Source organism: Brachionichthys hirsutus, chromosome 4 (genome assembly GCF_040956055.1).
Source record: "Brachionichthys hirsutus isolate HB-005 chromosome 4, CSIRO-AGI_Bhir_v1, whole genome shotgun sequence".
Taxonomy (NCBI): domain Eukaryota; kingdom Metazoa; phylum Chordata; class Actinopteri; order Lophiiformes; family Brachionichthyidae; genus Brachionichthys; species Brachionichthys hirsutus.
Genome location: NC_090900.1, coordinates 15,748,355 through 15,764,907, shown reverse-complemented (window position 1 = coordinate 15,764,907; position 16,553 = coordinate 15,748,355). Strand labels below are relative to the sequence as shown.

Sequence of the window (16,553 nt, the reverse complement as noted above, 5' to 3'; positions counted from 1 at the left end):
ACAATACGAGTTTATTCACTATAAGTTATTTAAGCTGTCCTCGTTAACTGAATATCTGCCAAATAAAACAGGAAATTAGATGTTTTTAAAGGGACTAAACGTAATGGACAGCATAATTAATTCTATATCAATGTCTGACAAAAAAATATGAAATATTTACATAAATTAAGTACTGTAATAAGAAATCAATAGATTTAAGCACAGCACTCTGTTTCCTAAAGACTGATGTTACTTTTACAAAAATCACAAGAGAATAGTTCAGTCAGGAAGCAAGATTTATTCATTAAATTTTAACAGAGAAAGGAGAGGTTTCACTTTGTATGAAATATGAATATGAGGAATAAACGATTCAATCTTTCTGCTGATCTGATCATTTATATCCAGATTCTGACTTGACCAATCATCACAAGTTATTTGACATGTTAATGATGTAATAATAAAACAACAAGCAGCTGTTAATGGGACATCAAAAAAAAAGAAGAAAAAAAAAACATGTCAGGAGAATCAAAAAGGCATGAAAGGAAGATTCACGTAATTTACAGCAAAACGCAAACGGTACTGTTAAACAGGGACAGTTATACACAACCATTTACACAACCTGTACAAGTACTTATTTAACCTTTTTTTTTTTTTAAATAACTTAAATAAGCTTTCTATGTAAAAGTGCAAATCCTAATTGTCCGTCAGCAATACCATGGCGGCAGGAGCGGCGATGAGTTCAATGGCACGCCGCCACATTTAGATTTAATGCTTTCAAACAGCAGCGGCCACGCCTTGAACTCAACCCATGTCATTCTGATGCCCGTCACACAAGTCTTTAATGTCATGTGATTGGACCGAGTCATTTCTCAATAGAACCATTTCAGCTCCGGTATGAAAAGTCACGGGGAAATTTCAGAAAACGTTTCCTGTTTGGTAGCTTAATAGTTTTGAATCACAGTTACAAGAGGACGAACCAGGGCAGTAGCAAGTACACAGGTGTGTACAGTCGCCAGGCATGAAGCGACAAGCTGCTGATGCTGATGATTCAGTCTCTGCAAGCATCATCCAGCCTGGTGAGGGAAGACCCACGCACGCTATCGGGCCGCACATGCGTCTGTTTCATGCTGCGTGACGTCACCACATGGAGGAGAATATACAGCACTGGTCACCACCGGCTCTACTGGACAGAAGGCTGGAAATGTGTCGGCGAAACAAAAGGCAATACAAAGAGGAAATAACAAGCATCAAGTGTGTGTGTGTGTGTGTGCGTGCGCGCTGTAGAGGGACTAGGACTTCTGCTCGGCTCCAGCAGCAGCCTGGGCTGAACTCTCCGGTTTAAGGATCTGGTAGATGATGAGGTACTCGGGGTAGGCCTGGAGGAAGGAAAGAGAAACGGGTTCTTATTGAAGAGCAACATTCCAAGAATCTGGAAACTAAAATATTCACTCATTAAAAACCTCTAAATTATTTTAGGGAGGGGGGGGGGTCCTTCATAACCGAAACACCTGGGTAAAACCTTCTGTTCTTCCAGCGCTCTGCTGGTCATACATGTACGAAATGCATCAACACCTTTGATTGGAAGTGGGACGTCACGTCTTCAGGAAGTGATCTGAAGGATCTATTTGTCCAGAAGTTGCATCATGTAAGAAATAATGTTGAATAATACAGAAGGAAAACACTTCCTTCTCTCACCTTAACAGAGAAACAGGACTCAAGTTCAGACCGGTCACCAGTCTCTGGACTTGGGCGTGTCATCGGTGGATGATGTCATCATGAGCGCGGTGACATCATAGTTAAAGTGGAGGGTGGCGGAAAAAGTGCCGAAACATCTCCTCTTTTAATTGTTCTCATTCTCAGTTTTTCTCCACCTCCATGATGTCGACGGGATCATGCGGTAAGATCTGTGCTGACGCTAGCCATGCTAATCTGGAAGCTAACAGACGTACACTTCCCGCTCAGGGAGGAGCTACAGCGGTCACACAGGTGTTGGTTTACCTGCTCTCCTCTGTAGATGACGTACTCGGCGTAGGCCAGCCCGTTGACGCTGGGCCGTCCAATCACCGAGTGGTGTCCGGGGGGGGCGTGGGCCATCTTCATGGCACTGAACTGAAGGAAAGACTTCCCCAAGGTGACTCTGCAGAACAGCATCTGCCTGAGGGCCCAGATCAAAGAGAGCATGTGAAACCTTTGAAGATGCAGCGACGGGGCGGGCCCCCGGGGTCACGGGGAGGTTACCTGTGGCACAGGTAGCAGGATCGGTCTTTGTGCGTCGGGCAGCCGGTACCGCCCCCGATGCCGTAAACGTACTGATTGCTCTTCGAGGAGTTCTCGGCGAAGTAGATCCCCGCTCCGAACATCCCCCCTATGTAGGCGTGGCGCTCGTCGAAGCCTTTGTGGATGATGGCGTTGATGAACGGGGAACCTGAACGGAGACGGGGGGGGGGGGGGGCAGATCGATTAAGAACCTTACCGGGTGAGGCCGACGGCGTGCGGGTGGGCGTGGCTACCGTGAAACAACATGCGCTCGTTGGGGTGGTTGTGGTTCTCGTCGGAGATCTCCTTCTGCCGGTGGCTGTAGCGTTCTCTCAGCTTCTTGTTCACCACCTTCTGGATCTGTGTGAATCGCAACACGGCCATTTTACAGCCACCGTCACGTCTCGTTCGCGCAAAGAAGCGGGCGCGGCGCGGCGCGGGGCGGACCTTGATGATGTTGTATCTGCTGAACACGCCGCCGGCGTTGCCTCCGTCCCGGTGCTCTCTGATGGTGCTCTGCAACTGGGAGAGGAAACAAACCGCGCGTCGTGAGACACGGACGCCCGACCTCGAAGCCCCGCCCCGCTGTTTGATCTCACCTCCTCCTCCACAGACTGGTACTCCTTGTCGTCGGGGGCGAGGTCGATCAGGATGGTGCCCTGGTTGGCGCAGTGGAACGCCAGGTAGGGATTACCCCCTGAGGGACACCGCGGGGGTTATTCCACACCTCGGCGTCCTCTACTCTGGGGCGGTTCCGACTCCTCCTACCTTGCTGTCCGCCCAGCAGCCGCTCCACGCCCTTGACGAGCTTGTGTCGGTGGCCGTAGGCGTTAATCCCGATTTCCTTCAGCTCCTCGTGCCCCATGTCGGCGAGCACGTCCAGGGAGATCTGGGGGGGGACGTTAGCGAGAACGTTAACGTTCGCCGCGCCTCAAGCACACACGCGGGAGAACGTTCCGGTACCTGCTCCCGCTCGAAGATGTCCCTCAGGTGCTCCAGGCCCAGACTCTTCATGAACTGGCTGATGTTCATGTCCAGCATCGCCACTGCGGAACACGGACGAGACAAACGGACGAGACAAACGGTCAGCGTCTCCGACGGGCCGCACGCACCGCGGTCGGGCTGGTGAGCCATTCAAACGTACGCTCGCCTTCCTTCCGGTCGGCCCCCGAGGCGCCGTCCGCCACGCCGGAGGCCCCGGCGGCGGCGGCCGACGCCGCCAGCTCCGTGAGAGGTCCGGCCAGGTTGTCGATGCTGCTGGCGGCCGATAGACAGGATGGCGTGGAGGCGGGGGAGATGACCGAGGCGCTGACCACGGTGGCCTGGGGCTTAAAGCAGCTGGGGAGGGCGTCGGGCGGCATGGCGTCCATCAGCAGGGCGCGGATGTCGTCAGCCTGCAGGGGCACCAAAGAAGAACGCGTCAGCAGGAGCCTGACTTCTCGTGTTCAGATCCCGAGAGCGGCGGCTACCGTGGCGAGGTCCAGGGCGGTCTGACCCTCCTGGTTCTTCATGGTGGGGTCGGCGCCGTGGGCCAGCAGCAGGGCACACAGCTGCGTGCGACCTTTCTGGGCCGCCTCGTGGAGCGGCGTGAAGGCCCATTTGTCGGTGGCGTTCACACACGTGTTGTACTTGATGAGGAGCGCCGCGATGTCCACGTGCTGCGAGGGAGAGAGGCGAACGCCGTTACATCGAAGAACGCCAAACGGAAGACGGTAAACGCCCGGCGAGCGTTGTATCGACGCCGAAGACACCGACCCCGTAGGACGCGGCGTTGTGGAGGGGGATGAGACCGCCTTTGTCCTGGGCGTTGACGTCGGCGCCGTGCTCCAGCAGGTACTCCGCCACCTCCAGGTTGTTGTAGCCAGCTGGGGGGGGAGGGGGGCCAATCAGAGAGGGAGGATTTAAACACTTTAGAGATGAACCGTCAGCGAAGCTAAAGGCTGATGACATCATCGCAGACCGAGCCCGACCAATCGGGAGAGAGGATGCCTGAAGGGCGATCACCTGCGAGGTGAAGCGGCGTGGAGTTGCGTCCCTGCGTGTCTCTGCAGTTGATGTTCTCAGGCGAGCAGAGTTTCTGGACTCGGGCCAGGCAGCCCTTCTTAGCGGCGTCCAGCAGGGCGGCGTCGCCCCTCAGCAGGTCCTGGATGTCCGTGTCTCCGTCTTTGACCATGTCCAGCGGCATGTTGCCGTCGCGGTTCTTCTTGGACGGGTCGGCTCCGTGCTGAACGGAAACAGCCGCGTCACTCCCGAAACGTTTCGCGGCCCGAGATTTGGACGGATTGTCCCTTTAGAGACCGGAGCCCCCCCCCCCCCACCTTCAGCAGCAGCTTGCAGATCTCGTATTTGCCTTTGGCGGCGGCCTCGTGAAGCGGCGTGAACTTCCACAGGTCGGCCACGTTGACCGAGGCGCCGTGTCGGACGAGCAGCTCCGCCACCTCGTAGTGGCCGTAGGAGCAGGCGTTGTGGAGGGGAACCAGGCCGCTGGAGACGCAGCGGGACGGTGAGACCACAAGCGGCCCCAAAGGAGCGCCGGGCGCGCCGCGCGGCGGTCGGGAACTGACCCCTTGTCTTTGGCGTGCACATCCGCGCCGTGGTGCAGCAGGTACTCGACCACGGCCACCCGGTTGTAACCCGCGGCGAAGTGGAGCGGCGTGGAATGGCGGCCCTCCAAGTCCCGGCAGTTCACGTTCTGAGGCGTGCAGAGTTGCTGCCGAGCAAACAGACGCCGCGGGGATCAGCAGCAGGACACGAGCGAAGAATCGTTGCCCCCCCCCCCCACGGAGGTGAACCCGGACTGACCTGCACCGTGTCCAGGTCCCCCGCCTTGGCGGCCTCCAGGAACCGGTAGTCCACGTCCGAGTTACGGGTGGGAACGTTTTCTGACAGCACAAAGCAGCACGTTACACATCTGGTCAAGCAGCGGTTACGAGAGCTCCTCCCCTTCTTACAGGCGGTGTCGAGTTACCGAACACCGACAGATTACCGGTCAGGATCTGCTGCACCGCCTCGTTCCCCATCTGGGCCGCGGTGAAGCCCTGCAGGGACACGACGGCCGGGTCGGCGCCGCAGCTCAGCAGCAGCTTGCAGGTCTGGATGTGGCCGGCCAGGGCGGCCCTGTGGAGCGCCGTCTGGCCGAGCGTGTCCACGGCGTTCACCTGCAGCGGGGGGGGGCGTTACCGGTGAAGCTCGCCGGCCACGCCGCCGACGCCGAAACGGCAGCACCGACCTTTGCGCCGTGTTTCTGCAGCACCTCCAGGACGTCGTTGTGAGCTCTCTCGGCGGCGACGTGCAGGGGGGTCATGAAGCTGGGGGGGACAGGACGGATCGGTTAAAGCTCCGAGCCCCCCCCCCCCTTTTAATGACCCGATCTGTGGACTCACTCTTTGTTCTTCTCGTTGATGTTGGCGCCTTTACGCAGCAGCAGCTCGGTCACCTGCTTCCTCTTGGGGTGGGGGGACGCCACGGCGCAGTGCTGAAACACACACACAGCAGGAGATCAGCAGAGGACAAGCCCGATCACCAATCAATCACCAATCAATCACACAATCAATCAATCATGCAATCAATCACGCAATCAATCACCAATCAATCACACAATCAATCACACAATCAATCACGCAATCAATCACCAATCAATCACACAATCAATCACCAATCAATCAATCATGCAATCAATCACCAATCAATCACACAATCAATCGCCAATCAATCACACAATCAATCACCAATCAATCACCAATCAATCACCAATCAATCACACAATCAATCACCAATCAATCGTCAATACCCAGCCATCGGCCTCCACTCAGCACCAGAGCTTCTCCTTCTTTACTGTTCTCTACTAAAGACTTCTGGGACTCATTTCAGAGTCCAACAAAGAGTTACCCGGACCGGACCCAGACCGGACCCAGACCCGGACCCAGACCCAGACCGGACCGGACCCAGACCGGACCCAGACCCGGACCGGACCCAGACCGGGCCCAGACTCGACCCGGACCGGACCCAGACCGGACACAGACCCGACCCGGACCCAGACCGGACCGGACCCAGACCAGACCCGGACCGGACCCGACCCAGACCCGACCCCAGACCGGACCTTCGTTAAAACTCTTCAATGACTTCAAACTGGTTCTGGTTCCTCAGAATGATTTTTAAAGATCAGCTTGAAGCACGTTTTTAGAACACGTGGCAAAATTCCAAAATAAAAACAATGACGAGGCGAAGGGGACGAGCTCCAGTAGAACCAGAACCAGAACCAGCCGTTCGGCTGCTTTCTCACCAGAGCCGTCTCGTTGGTCTGAGGGTGTTTGAAGCTGATGATCTCCAGAGCCAGCGTCTTCTTCACCTTCGCCATGTCGGCCTCGCGGGCGGCCTGCAGCAGCGAGTGACCTTTGAACTCGTCTGGACAGAAGACAAACGAAAGCAGAGTGAGCCGACGCCTTTGGGTTCTGGTCCCCGTCCCGTCCCGTCCCTCGCTCTGGACTCACAGGTGAGCCTCTCCTTCAGCTCCGGCGTGGGGGCCATGTCCACGGCGCTCTTGCTGTGACAGTTCAGGAGGGTGGGGTCGGCGCCGTGGCTCAGCAGCAGGGAACACACCTCCACCCGGTTCTTGGACGCCGCCTCGTGGAGCGGCGTGAACTGCCACAGGTCCATGGCGTTCACGCAGGCGCCGTGCTGCGGGGGGAGAAAAGTTAGGCCGACCCGAAACGAGGACGGGCGCCGCGTCTCCCGCCTCGGGAGGACGAGGAAACGAGGTCTCCGTTAATGAGGTCCCCTCTGAGGGATCCGATCAGTGAAACATGAACCCGCGTCTTACTTTGAGCAGGAGCTCGGTGACCTCAAAGTGGCCGTAGGAGCAGGCGTTGTGAAGCGGGACCAAACCGCTGCAGGGAGAAACGCTCAGGTCAGAGACAGAGACGGAGACAGAGACAGACGTCGAGGACGCCTCTCACCCTTTGTCCTTGGCGTGGACGTCGGCGCCGTGCTGGAGGAGGAGCTGAACGATGCGGACCCGGTTGTAGCCGGCGGCTAGGTGGAGGGGCGTGGACTGGAAGAGAGGAGCGCCGGTTAGTGGACACGGGCACCTCCGGGACCCGTGAGCTGCAGGTGAATGGAGGCGCCGCTGATTTACTGTCGACACCGCGCCTGACATCAAACAGCCTCAACAATTCACTTTATGCACGTTGTTATTTTTGTTGTATTTATTTCAGTTATTTCTATATTTTAATTCTTAACTTTGTTAGATTTTCTCTTTTCTTTTAGAGTGGAGCGAGTGGGTGGGGCGGGATTACAGGGTTGGGTTTCTGAGTGAGGATGGTACGGTGTTGTATGAAGCAACTTTATTTTGGATGGTGGTGTATATTTCTTTGTATTTTGATATATTTGTGATTACAGAGTACTTGTTATTGTTTATGTTCTGTAACAAAAATTCAATCAAATATATGCACAAAAAACAGCGACATTCACTTCCATCCGGCAGCGTCAGCAAAACAAATGAACTTTGAGTTAGATAAGAATGAAGACCTGATGTTAGACTGTTAGAAGTCCTCAGCTGGGGGGGGGGGGCTGGCCGATAATTCCACTTAGAGTTAGGATTTAAATCACAAACCTCCAGAATGAAGGAAAGTTCTTAATCCATTTCATATTTCTAAAGCTTTAAAAATCAAGAAACCTCCCGACAGGAAATTCAAACTCCTCGTACAAATAAAAGTCTCGACAGAACAAGACGTGATCAAGAACGAACGGACGCCAGCCGGAACATTAAGATGCAGCGACGCTTCAATGCGCAGGCCGATCGGACCCAACGCTTTCCCCCTCGGCCAGAAACACAAAGACGTCGTTGGTTACGCTCCCGAACTCCAGCGCAGGTCAAGAGTCCAATCGGGACAAATCAGAGGCGTCCCTCAGCATGGAGGGTAGCGTAGCAGGGGACGGGTGAATGCAGTCCATTCATTAGCACACGCCACGGACAGGTCAAGGTTCAACGCAGCGAGGCCTCCAGGCATGCACGGGCGATCGGCCGAAATCAATGCATGAAAAAAAGAACATCGGAATCGGATTCTATCGATGGGTGAGAGATTAGGACGGGGGGGGGGGGGCGAGTGTGAAAGGTGAGGACAGACGCTGAGGAACGCAGGCAGTGGATGTTGAACTCCTCACACACACACACACACACACACACACACAGGTCTGCGATGTGCAATGAAATAAATAAAACAATGGATGAAAAGGAAAGGAACAATGAAATCACAGCAGTGCATCAATTCCATTATCAAGGTCGACTCACCAGCATCTTTTGGGATGTTGACTGATCGACAAATGTTTCCAGAGTCACGCAGAAAAAAACGGAGAAAAGAAAAGTGAAGTAAAAATTACAAACAGCTTCTATTGACAACAGTTCGTTCCTGCCTCCTGAACCCAGACGTGTTAGAATCAAACATACGACCTGGAAATACGACCTGGAATACTGGTGTAGGTCACGCAAACTAGGAATGTACTAAACGCATGAAAGTGACAAAGACCAAAACAGCCTAAAGGTTCCGGTGAGTCTCTGAAGTCTTTTAAAGTTTTATTAAAAAACGTTCTGACGCTGAACAGAAGTACTGCTATGCTAACATGCTAGCCTGTACAGGAGCGACTAACAGGGCTCTGATGACTTTCTGAAGCGTCTCGTGTGAAGAAAGTCGGGAAATCCCCAACCTGACCTAAAATGAGACGAGACATTCTGACTGAGGCAGGCGGTCTGATGAGGTCACCAACGCATCGCATCGCTACACGTCCTCAGCACAGACTCAAACTCTCGCCGCTGTAAACACATTACGGTGGCCCGTCAGGCGTGACTTCACTAGTGCATCGTTTACCTTACGCCCGTCGCTGGCGTGGCAGTTGACATTTAACGGAGTCAGCAGTGCCATCAGCTTTTCTTCATTTCCACTCCTGTAAGTATAATCAAACAAAGTCTTCACATCAATCCTTATTCTCCCTCCCGCCTGAACGTCTTTCCACAAGAGCTCGGGGACAGAGGAAACACTTCAGTGTCTGAAGTCGAGCACTAAAGATCCGTGACCTTTCCGGGTTGCTTAGCAGAGCGTGGCGGACTGAGAAGCGTCACTCAGCTGCGTGAGCGGACGAAGAAGAGATTCACCGTGTTTGATCTTGAGCTTTAACGCAAACTACCCACCGCTCAAGTGGAGCACAGCTTCTCTAACTGTGGGCTCAAACTGAACCAATGCTCGTCGTTTGCAGGGCAACACTCACCTTGCTGCTTCCAGAAGCTCATCCTTCTTGTATTCACCTGGATGAAAAATAAAATCGAGATGAGAGCAAAGTGCGCCACGCGCGGTCCAACAACTCCAAACATGATGAAACCACCCCTGTTTGTTTTGTACTAATCATTTCCAGCTTCTGTCTTTCCTGTTTTTACTGTGAAAGTGCTTCCATCATTGGAGGTTGACGCTCGAGAGCAGGTCCGAAATCCTGGTTCGATCCCCGAGTTGGGGTCGCTCTTATTCCTCAGCCTCAGCACGACTACAACGCGGCGACCCCGGGCATCCAGAGTCCAAATAACAGACCCAACAGAGATACAGAGACTCCCAAACTATGTTCGTCAACTCTGGTGTTGGTCGGACAAAACCAAGGTTTCCGTTTGAAGAACAGAGCTAAAACAGCCGAAGCTAACAGACGGTTAGCATAAGAGAGACGAGCAGCACAGACACTGACCTGTGAGAACAGCCTTAGCTGAAGGGTCAGCGAGATCCAAAGCAGATTTGCCGTCAGTGTTGCGTATGTTTGGATCAGCGCCGTGTTGGAGTAACACTGAGGCAGAGAGCGGGGCAGACCAGGAGAAGACTCGAATCATTCCTTCTTAAAAACGTGCAAAAAAAGTGAAAGAAACATTTTCCTCAGAGCCGTCAATGTCTGAAGCTAACACGGTGGGACCGTTACCAATGCAGACGTCTATCTTTCCCTTGATGGCAGCTTCATGTAATGGCGTGTAGTTCCAGTTGTCTCTGGCGTTGGGGTCGGCGCCCTGACACAGCAGAAGGCTGACAACTTCGGCGTGACCGAAAGAGCAGGCATTATGCAGGGGGATGAGCCCCCCGTCGTCCCTGGCGTGAACATTAGCCCCCGTCTGCAAGAGGTGCTCCACCACGTCTTTTCGGCCAAATCCTAAAGGCGGATCAGAACATATTTTGAGATGCGCACACTCCGACCAACATAAATACACGCTATAAAATGCTTCTGGATAATTTGAGAAAATTTAAATAAATATCAACATAATTTAATAATCCTTAATAGGAGTGTAGATGACACAAGATTTACTGCGTGAAGGCAACTGAGCACAAACAACCTGCAATTCCTTCACGAATTATTTTTATTATATGTTATCACTGTTAGCCTAGCGTAGCTAAATCAGTGTTGCCTTTTTAAAATATTGACGTGTGGATGCAAAACGGTAAATGTGTTGTGTGATATTGTTTTAAATAGCCATCGGTAAGTTGCTTCACTAGTTATTAGTCACTTACTTTTTAGTTTACTTGTACAAACCAGTTTAAACATTATTTAGAATACGTGAAAAAGAGATTGTTGACATGATCAGCGTCGACGGCAAAAAGCTGTTCACGTGGAGATGAAAGGTGTTGCGTACGCTTTATCGACAGGTATATGCATTTAATAAATTGCTGGGCTTCTACTATGAAGTATAATTTAATTATCAGGAATTTGGATTAAGTTACGGTCAAATCATTCAAGCGCACACACAAACTGTGTACCAAGTCCATTAGCCGATTTCCTCCTATGTAGCCGCTCATTAGCTAGCTGATAGCTAGCCGTGTCGGTTGATGTTAATTTAACATTCATCTCCAGTATTATAAGGCTACGGCAACACTTGCGATTCATTTTTATCAATGATTTTGTTAATTTTATAACATAAGTTGTGTTAATAATGAATATTGGTCCACGTTATGGTAATATCAGCTAGCTAACCCTAGCCGCGTTAAAGGGCAATGCTAACTTATCATTAGCTGCCCGACCGAGACGATATAAACGAAGATATTGTGACATATGCTACACATATTTATATTTAAATATATAAATATATAAGTTATAAAAACAACCATATACAAAACATCGTAAAAATCGATGTTACCGTAACATAATTGCTACTGTTTACTGCATCAGGTTGGCTAATGTACAAACTGCGGTTAGCTTAGCTCGTCGTTACCCGCAGCGAAATGGAGCGGGGTAGATTTTCGTCCGGCCATGTCCTTCGCGTTTACGTTCACCGAGTCGACGAGTCTCTTCACTCTGGATACATCCCCGTTACGACAGGCCTCGAACAACTCCCTGAACGCCCCGCCGACGCCGCTGCTGCCGTCGGTGGGACTGGCTGCTCCGGAGCCAGGGCTCGAGACGCTGCTGCTGCCGCCGCCAGAGGTTGTTGTGGTGAAGCTCGCGCTGCTGGCGAGGACCGGGGCGGGCAGGTCCGCGGAGGCCGGAGTCATCTCGATCCCGACGCTACATTCCCTCTCGTTCTCCGGAGGCCCGGCAGCCGAGGCTGCAAGAACCATCGGCGGAGATGCCGGAGGCACAGCCGAAAGTGAGCCGTTCCTCGGCGGAGACTGTAGGGTATTTTGTTGCTGCTGCTGCTGCTGCTGCGAGGAGCGACGAGGCACCGCCATTACAGCAGCTCGAACTACAGGAACAGCGACGACTCCTTTCCGGTCAAAGCGATCCCGTTTCCTGTCGGCTGTTGAGCCTCCACGCTGGACAATAATCGTTTAAAACTAGTGAGAGAACAATCATCCGCTGAGGCGGCTCAGTCCCTCCAAAAGCGTCAATATTCATGAAACTCAGACGAAACTCATCGATCCACCCGATTATAGGCTGTCCTCAAAAATACTTGGGACTGGACTAGGACCGTGTCCAAGTCTGGTTGATTTTCATGGACGGGATAAAGATTATTTACTTTACTGTACTTTCGTCTTGTCCCATGAGGGGTCGGCACAGCAAATCAACCTTCCCTACTTCACCCTGTCCTTTGCATCATCCTCCCTCACTGTCCGTTCCCCTCTTTTCTAGAGAACGCCTCCTCTCCAAACTATCCTCCACTTTGTCCCTGCCGATCACGTCATCTGCAAAGATATTCCAAGGAGCTTCTCATCTCAGTCTATCCATCACCACAGCAAACAAAGGGGCTCAGAGCTGATCCCTGGTGCACTCCCACCTCTACACTAGACTCCTTCACTGAGCCGATCCAGCTTGGTAGTGTGAATTGGGTTGGAGTTTCATTTGAACAGCCTTCTGTCCACGCAGCATCCCAACAAGTCCAAGTCTCACTTTAATCACCTTTTGACTTGGTTAGAAATAACCTTCCATAGTCTGGCCCGCAGGTGAGCTAAACAGTTAAACAGTCAAGTGCGTCGTCATTAATCCTTGGATCAAACAAAGCATTTGCTTTTTGGTCAGCGCCGTCCATCCGAAGACAAACCGTGAGAGGAATTAACGTGTTAAAATGAAAAGGACAAACTGTAAACGTTACATGTTGCCATTTTATTGAGTCAACACTTCCTGAGCATTGATACAGCACGAAACAGCCGGGCGTTGTACAAAAACCTTCACTAATACCAGTACTTCTTTGACCACCAGCTAAAGGAGAGAACATGTATGGTTCGGAACTTCTTGAGCCATTCACATGAAATAAGGGACCATCTTTCAGTCTGTTAACATTTCAAACCAGGCACGAATTGGAGGAACTTTCTAGAAGCACTTTCTGTGGACGATTGACGGACCGGCCTCGTCGTACTCCTGCTTGCTGATCCACATCTGCTGGAAGGTGGACAGGGAAGCCAGGATGGAGCCGCCGATCCAGACGGAGTATTTCCTCTCTGGGGGGGCGATGATCTGAAGGAAAGGAGAGGAAACTGAGCACCAATGCTAGAAGTCTAAATACAAAGTTTAACAGATTGTATTTTCTTGACAGATTTACATGAACTCTGAAAAGCTGCACAGCTCAGGATCTTAGAAAAACAAACACTTTAGAGTGTCCAAACTTCTTCCAAGTTTTCATCAAGTAAACAAGTTTAAATGCGACTGCTGCACCTTGATTTTCATGGTTGACGGGGCCAGGGCGGTGATCTCCTTCTGCATACGGTCGGCGATGCCGGGGAACATGGTGGTGCCACCGGACAGCACGGTGTTGGCATACAGGTCTTTACGGATGTCCACGTCACACTTCATGATGCTGTTGTAGGTCGTCTCGTGGAGTCCAGCAGACTCCATTCCTGAAGAGAAAGATGTACCAAGACATCATTTCATGACCAAACCGCTGAATACCACCACAATAAAAAGCTTCCATGAGACTTTCAAATGTCTGCCCAAGTTACCCACCCAGGAATGAAGGCTGGAAGAGTGCCTCGGGGCAGCGGAACCTCTCGTTGCCGATGGTGATGACCTGTCCATCAGGAAGCTCGTAGCTCTTCTCCAGGGAGGAAGAACTAGCTGCTGTACCCATCTCTTGCTCAAAGTCCAGAGCCACGTAGTCAAGCTTCTCCTTAATGTCACGCACAATCTCACGCTCGGCTGGAGTTAAAACGTCAAACATGTCAGAACCACAAGACACAAAAGAACAGGATTACGTTTGGACCATCAAACTGCACCTGTGGTGGTGAAGCTGTAGCCCCTCTCCGTCAGGATCTTCATCATGTAGTCGGTCAGATCTCTGCCAGCCAGATCCAGACGGAGGATGGCATGAGGCAGAGCGTAGCCCTCGTAGATGGGCACGGTGTGGGAGACACCGTCTCCAGAATCCAACACAATACCTGGAAGAAGAGAAACACTGATCAGCCATCAAGCTGCAGTTCCATTTATGGCCACTTGGTGCTGCTGCAACATAGAGGCTCCTCAAAGTTACAAGCCACTGGTTTTACAGAATGCCGTCGTCTCATGTTCTACATGTTGAAGACATTCACTGGAATGATTTACATTCCAAATAAACGTTAATGAAAACTTCACACAAGCCCTTTTGTCCATGCCTTAATAAATAGTGAAATCACCAACATGCAGAACTTCGATACCCGTTTAAACCAGTCTGTACGTTCTGACCAGTCATCATCGAGGCCTTGATTTGTGACTGGTCCTGTATTTTCCGGTGTCGACAGGTTGGACCTCTCACCTGTGGTACGACCAGAGGCGTACAGGGACAGGACGGCCTGGATGGCCACATACATGGCAGGAGTGTTGAAGGTCTCAAACATGATCTGGACCAGACGGACGAGAATGGAGAACAAAGGAACTTTAGACCTGCACTTACAGTTGTTGCATTAACCGACTGAAAGTAGCAGACAGAGCACATTTAGAAGTTTAAAGTTGAAGATCAAGAGTTCCAGCACCGCCTGAAGCCCAGTTTAAGTCACCGTCAGAATGAACTAGTCGGTTGAGAACACACCTGCGTCATCTTCTCCCTGTTGGCTTTGGGGTTGAGGGGAGCCTCGGTCAGCAGGACAGGATGCTCCTCAGGAGCAACACGGAGCTCGTTGTAGAAGGTGTGATGCCAGATCTACAGGACAGGAGATCAGAATCAGTGAACTCCTGACCAGACTTCAGTGTGAAGAGCTGGAACTGGACCCCAGCGGAGTGTGACACAAGTCAAACCCCCGTCAGGTGACCTGCCAACACGCAAACGTCACCTTCTCCATGTCGTCCCAGTTGGTGACGATGCCGTGCTCGATGGGGTACTTCAGGGTCAGGATGCCCCTCTTGCTCTGGGCCTCGTCTCCCACGTAGCTGTCCTTCTGTCCCATCCCAACCATCACGCCCTGAACACAAACGCATCGTTACTCTTCACCTTTGTACGTCCTTCACAGCGAGGACACAGGTGACGTCTCAGTACCTGGTGTCTGGGGCGACCCACGATGGAGGGGAACACGGCACGGGGGGCATCGTCTCCGGCAAAGCCGGCTTTGCACATGCCGGAGCCGTTGTCAACAACGAGAGCAGCTACTTCGTCTTCCATATCTGTCAGGAAACAAGTAATGGGGTTACTCTTCAGGAGAACCCGACATGACACCCCTGAAGCATCCCATAACTATCACGCCACAAAGTCCCGTGTTCTCTCAGAGAACAGACTCCACTTCCCACCACCAAAAGGTTGGTCCAGTTTAGAAACATACAGAAGCTGCTAGAGGAGACGGACGGGAAATATTTACTGGATCAGCGATTAGACGCCGCTACCGAGGAATCCGCTCAACTTAAGGGATCACTAAAACCATTTATTAGCTTCTTTGACAAAGGTTGGGAATGTGAACCCTGCAGGTTATTTTATTAACGTGGATTAACACCGAGTCGCCGCCTTCTCACGGGCGTGGCAGCAGTCAGGCATCCAACCCGCTCTACTTCCTTAAAAATCAACGCTTCCGGGCATTTCAGATGACCTGGCTGCGGCTCAAACTCCTCCCGTTCAGCAAACCAGCCACACATTGTGAAATGGTGCCATTGTGCTCAGAAATGACGACTCGGGTTTTAGCCAAATCCAGGAAGTGGAAAAAAAGGAGCCCCTCCTTCCTGGAGGAAACTCCATTTTAACCCATAACTTAATTTACTGGTTACTCGTAATCAAAAGTACTTCCACTGAATTCAAGCCTTTAAATGCAATGAATAATAAAAAAAAAAAGAAGCAGCTTCCTCCATTTGTGCGGCTGGAAATGTCATTTCCTTCCGCTTTGGAGTCGTTACTGTCCTCGTTCGTTAGGGCGGGTCTCCCCGACATTAGCTCATTTAACTGGAATATTAACGTCAACAGATTCCCAACTTCAGGTTTAACTGCGACGAAATTCAGATTACGTTATTCCTTTAGGAAAAATAAAACGCATAAAAATAGGCACAGCCGATCTCATGCAGGACTTTGACCCGGACCTCACCGTAAACTCAGTTACGCTTCACACCGAGGCCCAGAAACGGGATTCAAACGGTCACCCCGGATACCCGACGAGCCTCTAAAGACCAGACGTCGCTTAAAACACCACGTGATCCGTAAACGTCTTCCTAATAAATGATTTACACAGAAACAAAAGGAGCAGCAACCGCGCCGTACCTGTGCAGGTAGGCGTCCGGGGAGGAAGTCGCGCAGCGTCGGTCCGCGTCCAGCTGTTGATGAATGCGGTATCATGTGCCAAACCGCGCCGGTTTTATCGCGGCGAGCTGCACCGCTGGCGTTGTCCATAAAAGGCAACGTTGTCTAAACTGGCGCTCTGATTGGTCCAGGTGAGCAGGACAGGACGCATAATGTGACAATGTTTGACATTCTGATTGGCTTAGAG

General features: G+C 51.7%; 2 protein-coding genes across 3 annotated transcripts; both read right to left on the bottom strand.

The window, feature by feature from the left end:
* Positions 1 to 263: 263 nt before the first annotated feature.
* On the bottom strand, positions 264 to 11,918 carry LOC137917892 (poly [ADP-ribose] polymerase tankyrase-1). Its single transcript, XM_068760620.1, has 28 exons — positions 11,462 to 11,918; positions 10,183 to 10,407; positions 9,958 to 10,053; positions 9,496 to 9,532; positions 9,099 to 9,174; positions 8,525 to 8,545; positions 7,191 to 7,285; positions 7,055 to 7,121; positions 6,726 to 6,912; positions 6,518 to 6,639; positions 5,619 to 5,710; positions 5,465 to 5,543; positions 5,222 to 5,393; positions 5,038 to 5,117; positions 4,800 to 4,945; positions 4,554 to 4,719; positions 4,240 to 4,459; positions 3,991 to 4,100; positions 3,705 to 3,893; positions 3,380 to 3,629; positions 3,199 to 3,281; positions 3,004 to 3,124; positions 2,835 to 2,932; positions 2,683 to 2,757; positions 2,490 to 2,595; positions 2,218 to 2,404; positions 1,978 to 2,134; positions 264 to 1,355 (listed from the first exon to the last, which is right to left on the bottom strand). The coding sequence occupies exons 1-28, from the start codon at positions 11,916 to 11,918 to the stop codon at positions 1,269 to 1,271; spliced, it is 3,801 nt and encodes a 1,266-aa protein (XP_068616721.1). The 3' UTR covers positions 264 to 1,268.
* Positions 11,919 to 12,768: 850 nt separating this feature from the next.
* LOC137893320 (actin, cytoplasmic 1-like) lies at positions 12,769 to 16,455 on the bottom strand. Of its 2 annotated transcripts, XM_068738775.1 has the most exons (9): positions 16,328 to 16,455; positions 15,128 to 15,252; positions 14,925 to 15,053; positions 14,684 to 14,794; positions 14,411 to 14,495; positions 13,896 to 14,057; positions 13,627 to 13,818; positions 13,339 to 13,520; positions 12,769 to 13,140 (listed from the first exon to the last, which is right to left on the bottom strand). In XM_068738775.1, exons 2-9 carry the CDS (start codon positions 15,248 to 15,250, stop codon positions 12,997 to 12,999), a joined length of 1,128 nt encoding a protein of 375 aa, XP_068594876.1. In that variant the 5' UTR covers positions 15,251 to 15,252; positions 16,328 to 16,455; the 3' UTR covers positions 12,769 to 12,996. The 2 variants fall into 2 exon arrangements, with proteins under 2 accessions (XP_068594876.1, XP_068594877.1); XM_068738776.1 differs by lacking the exon at positions 16,328 to 16,455 and having other exon boundaries at positions 15,128 to 15,253.
* Between the last annotated feature and the right edge of the window lie 98 nt (positions 16,456 to 16,553).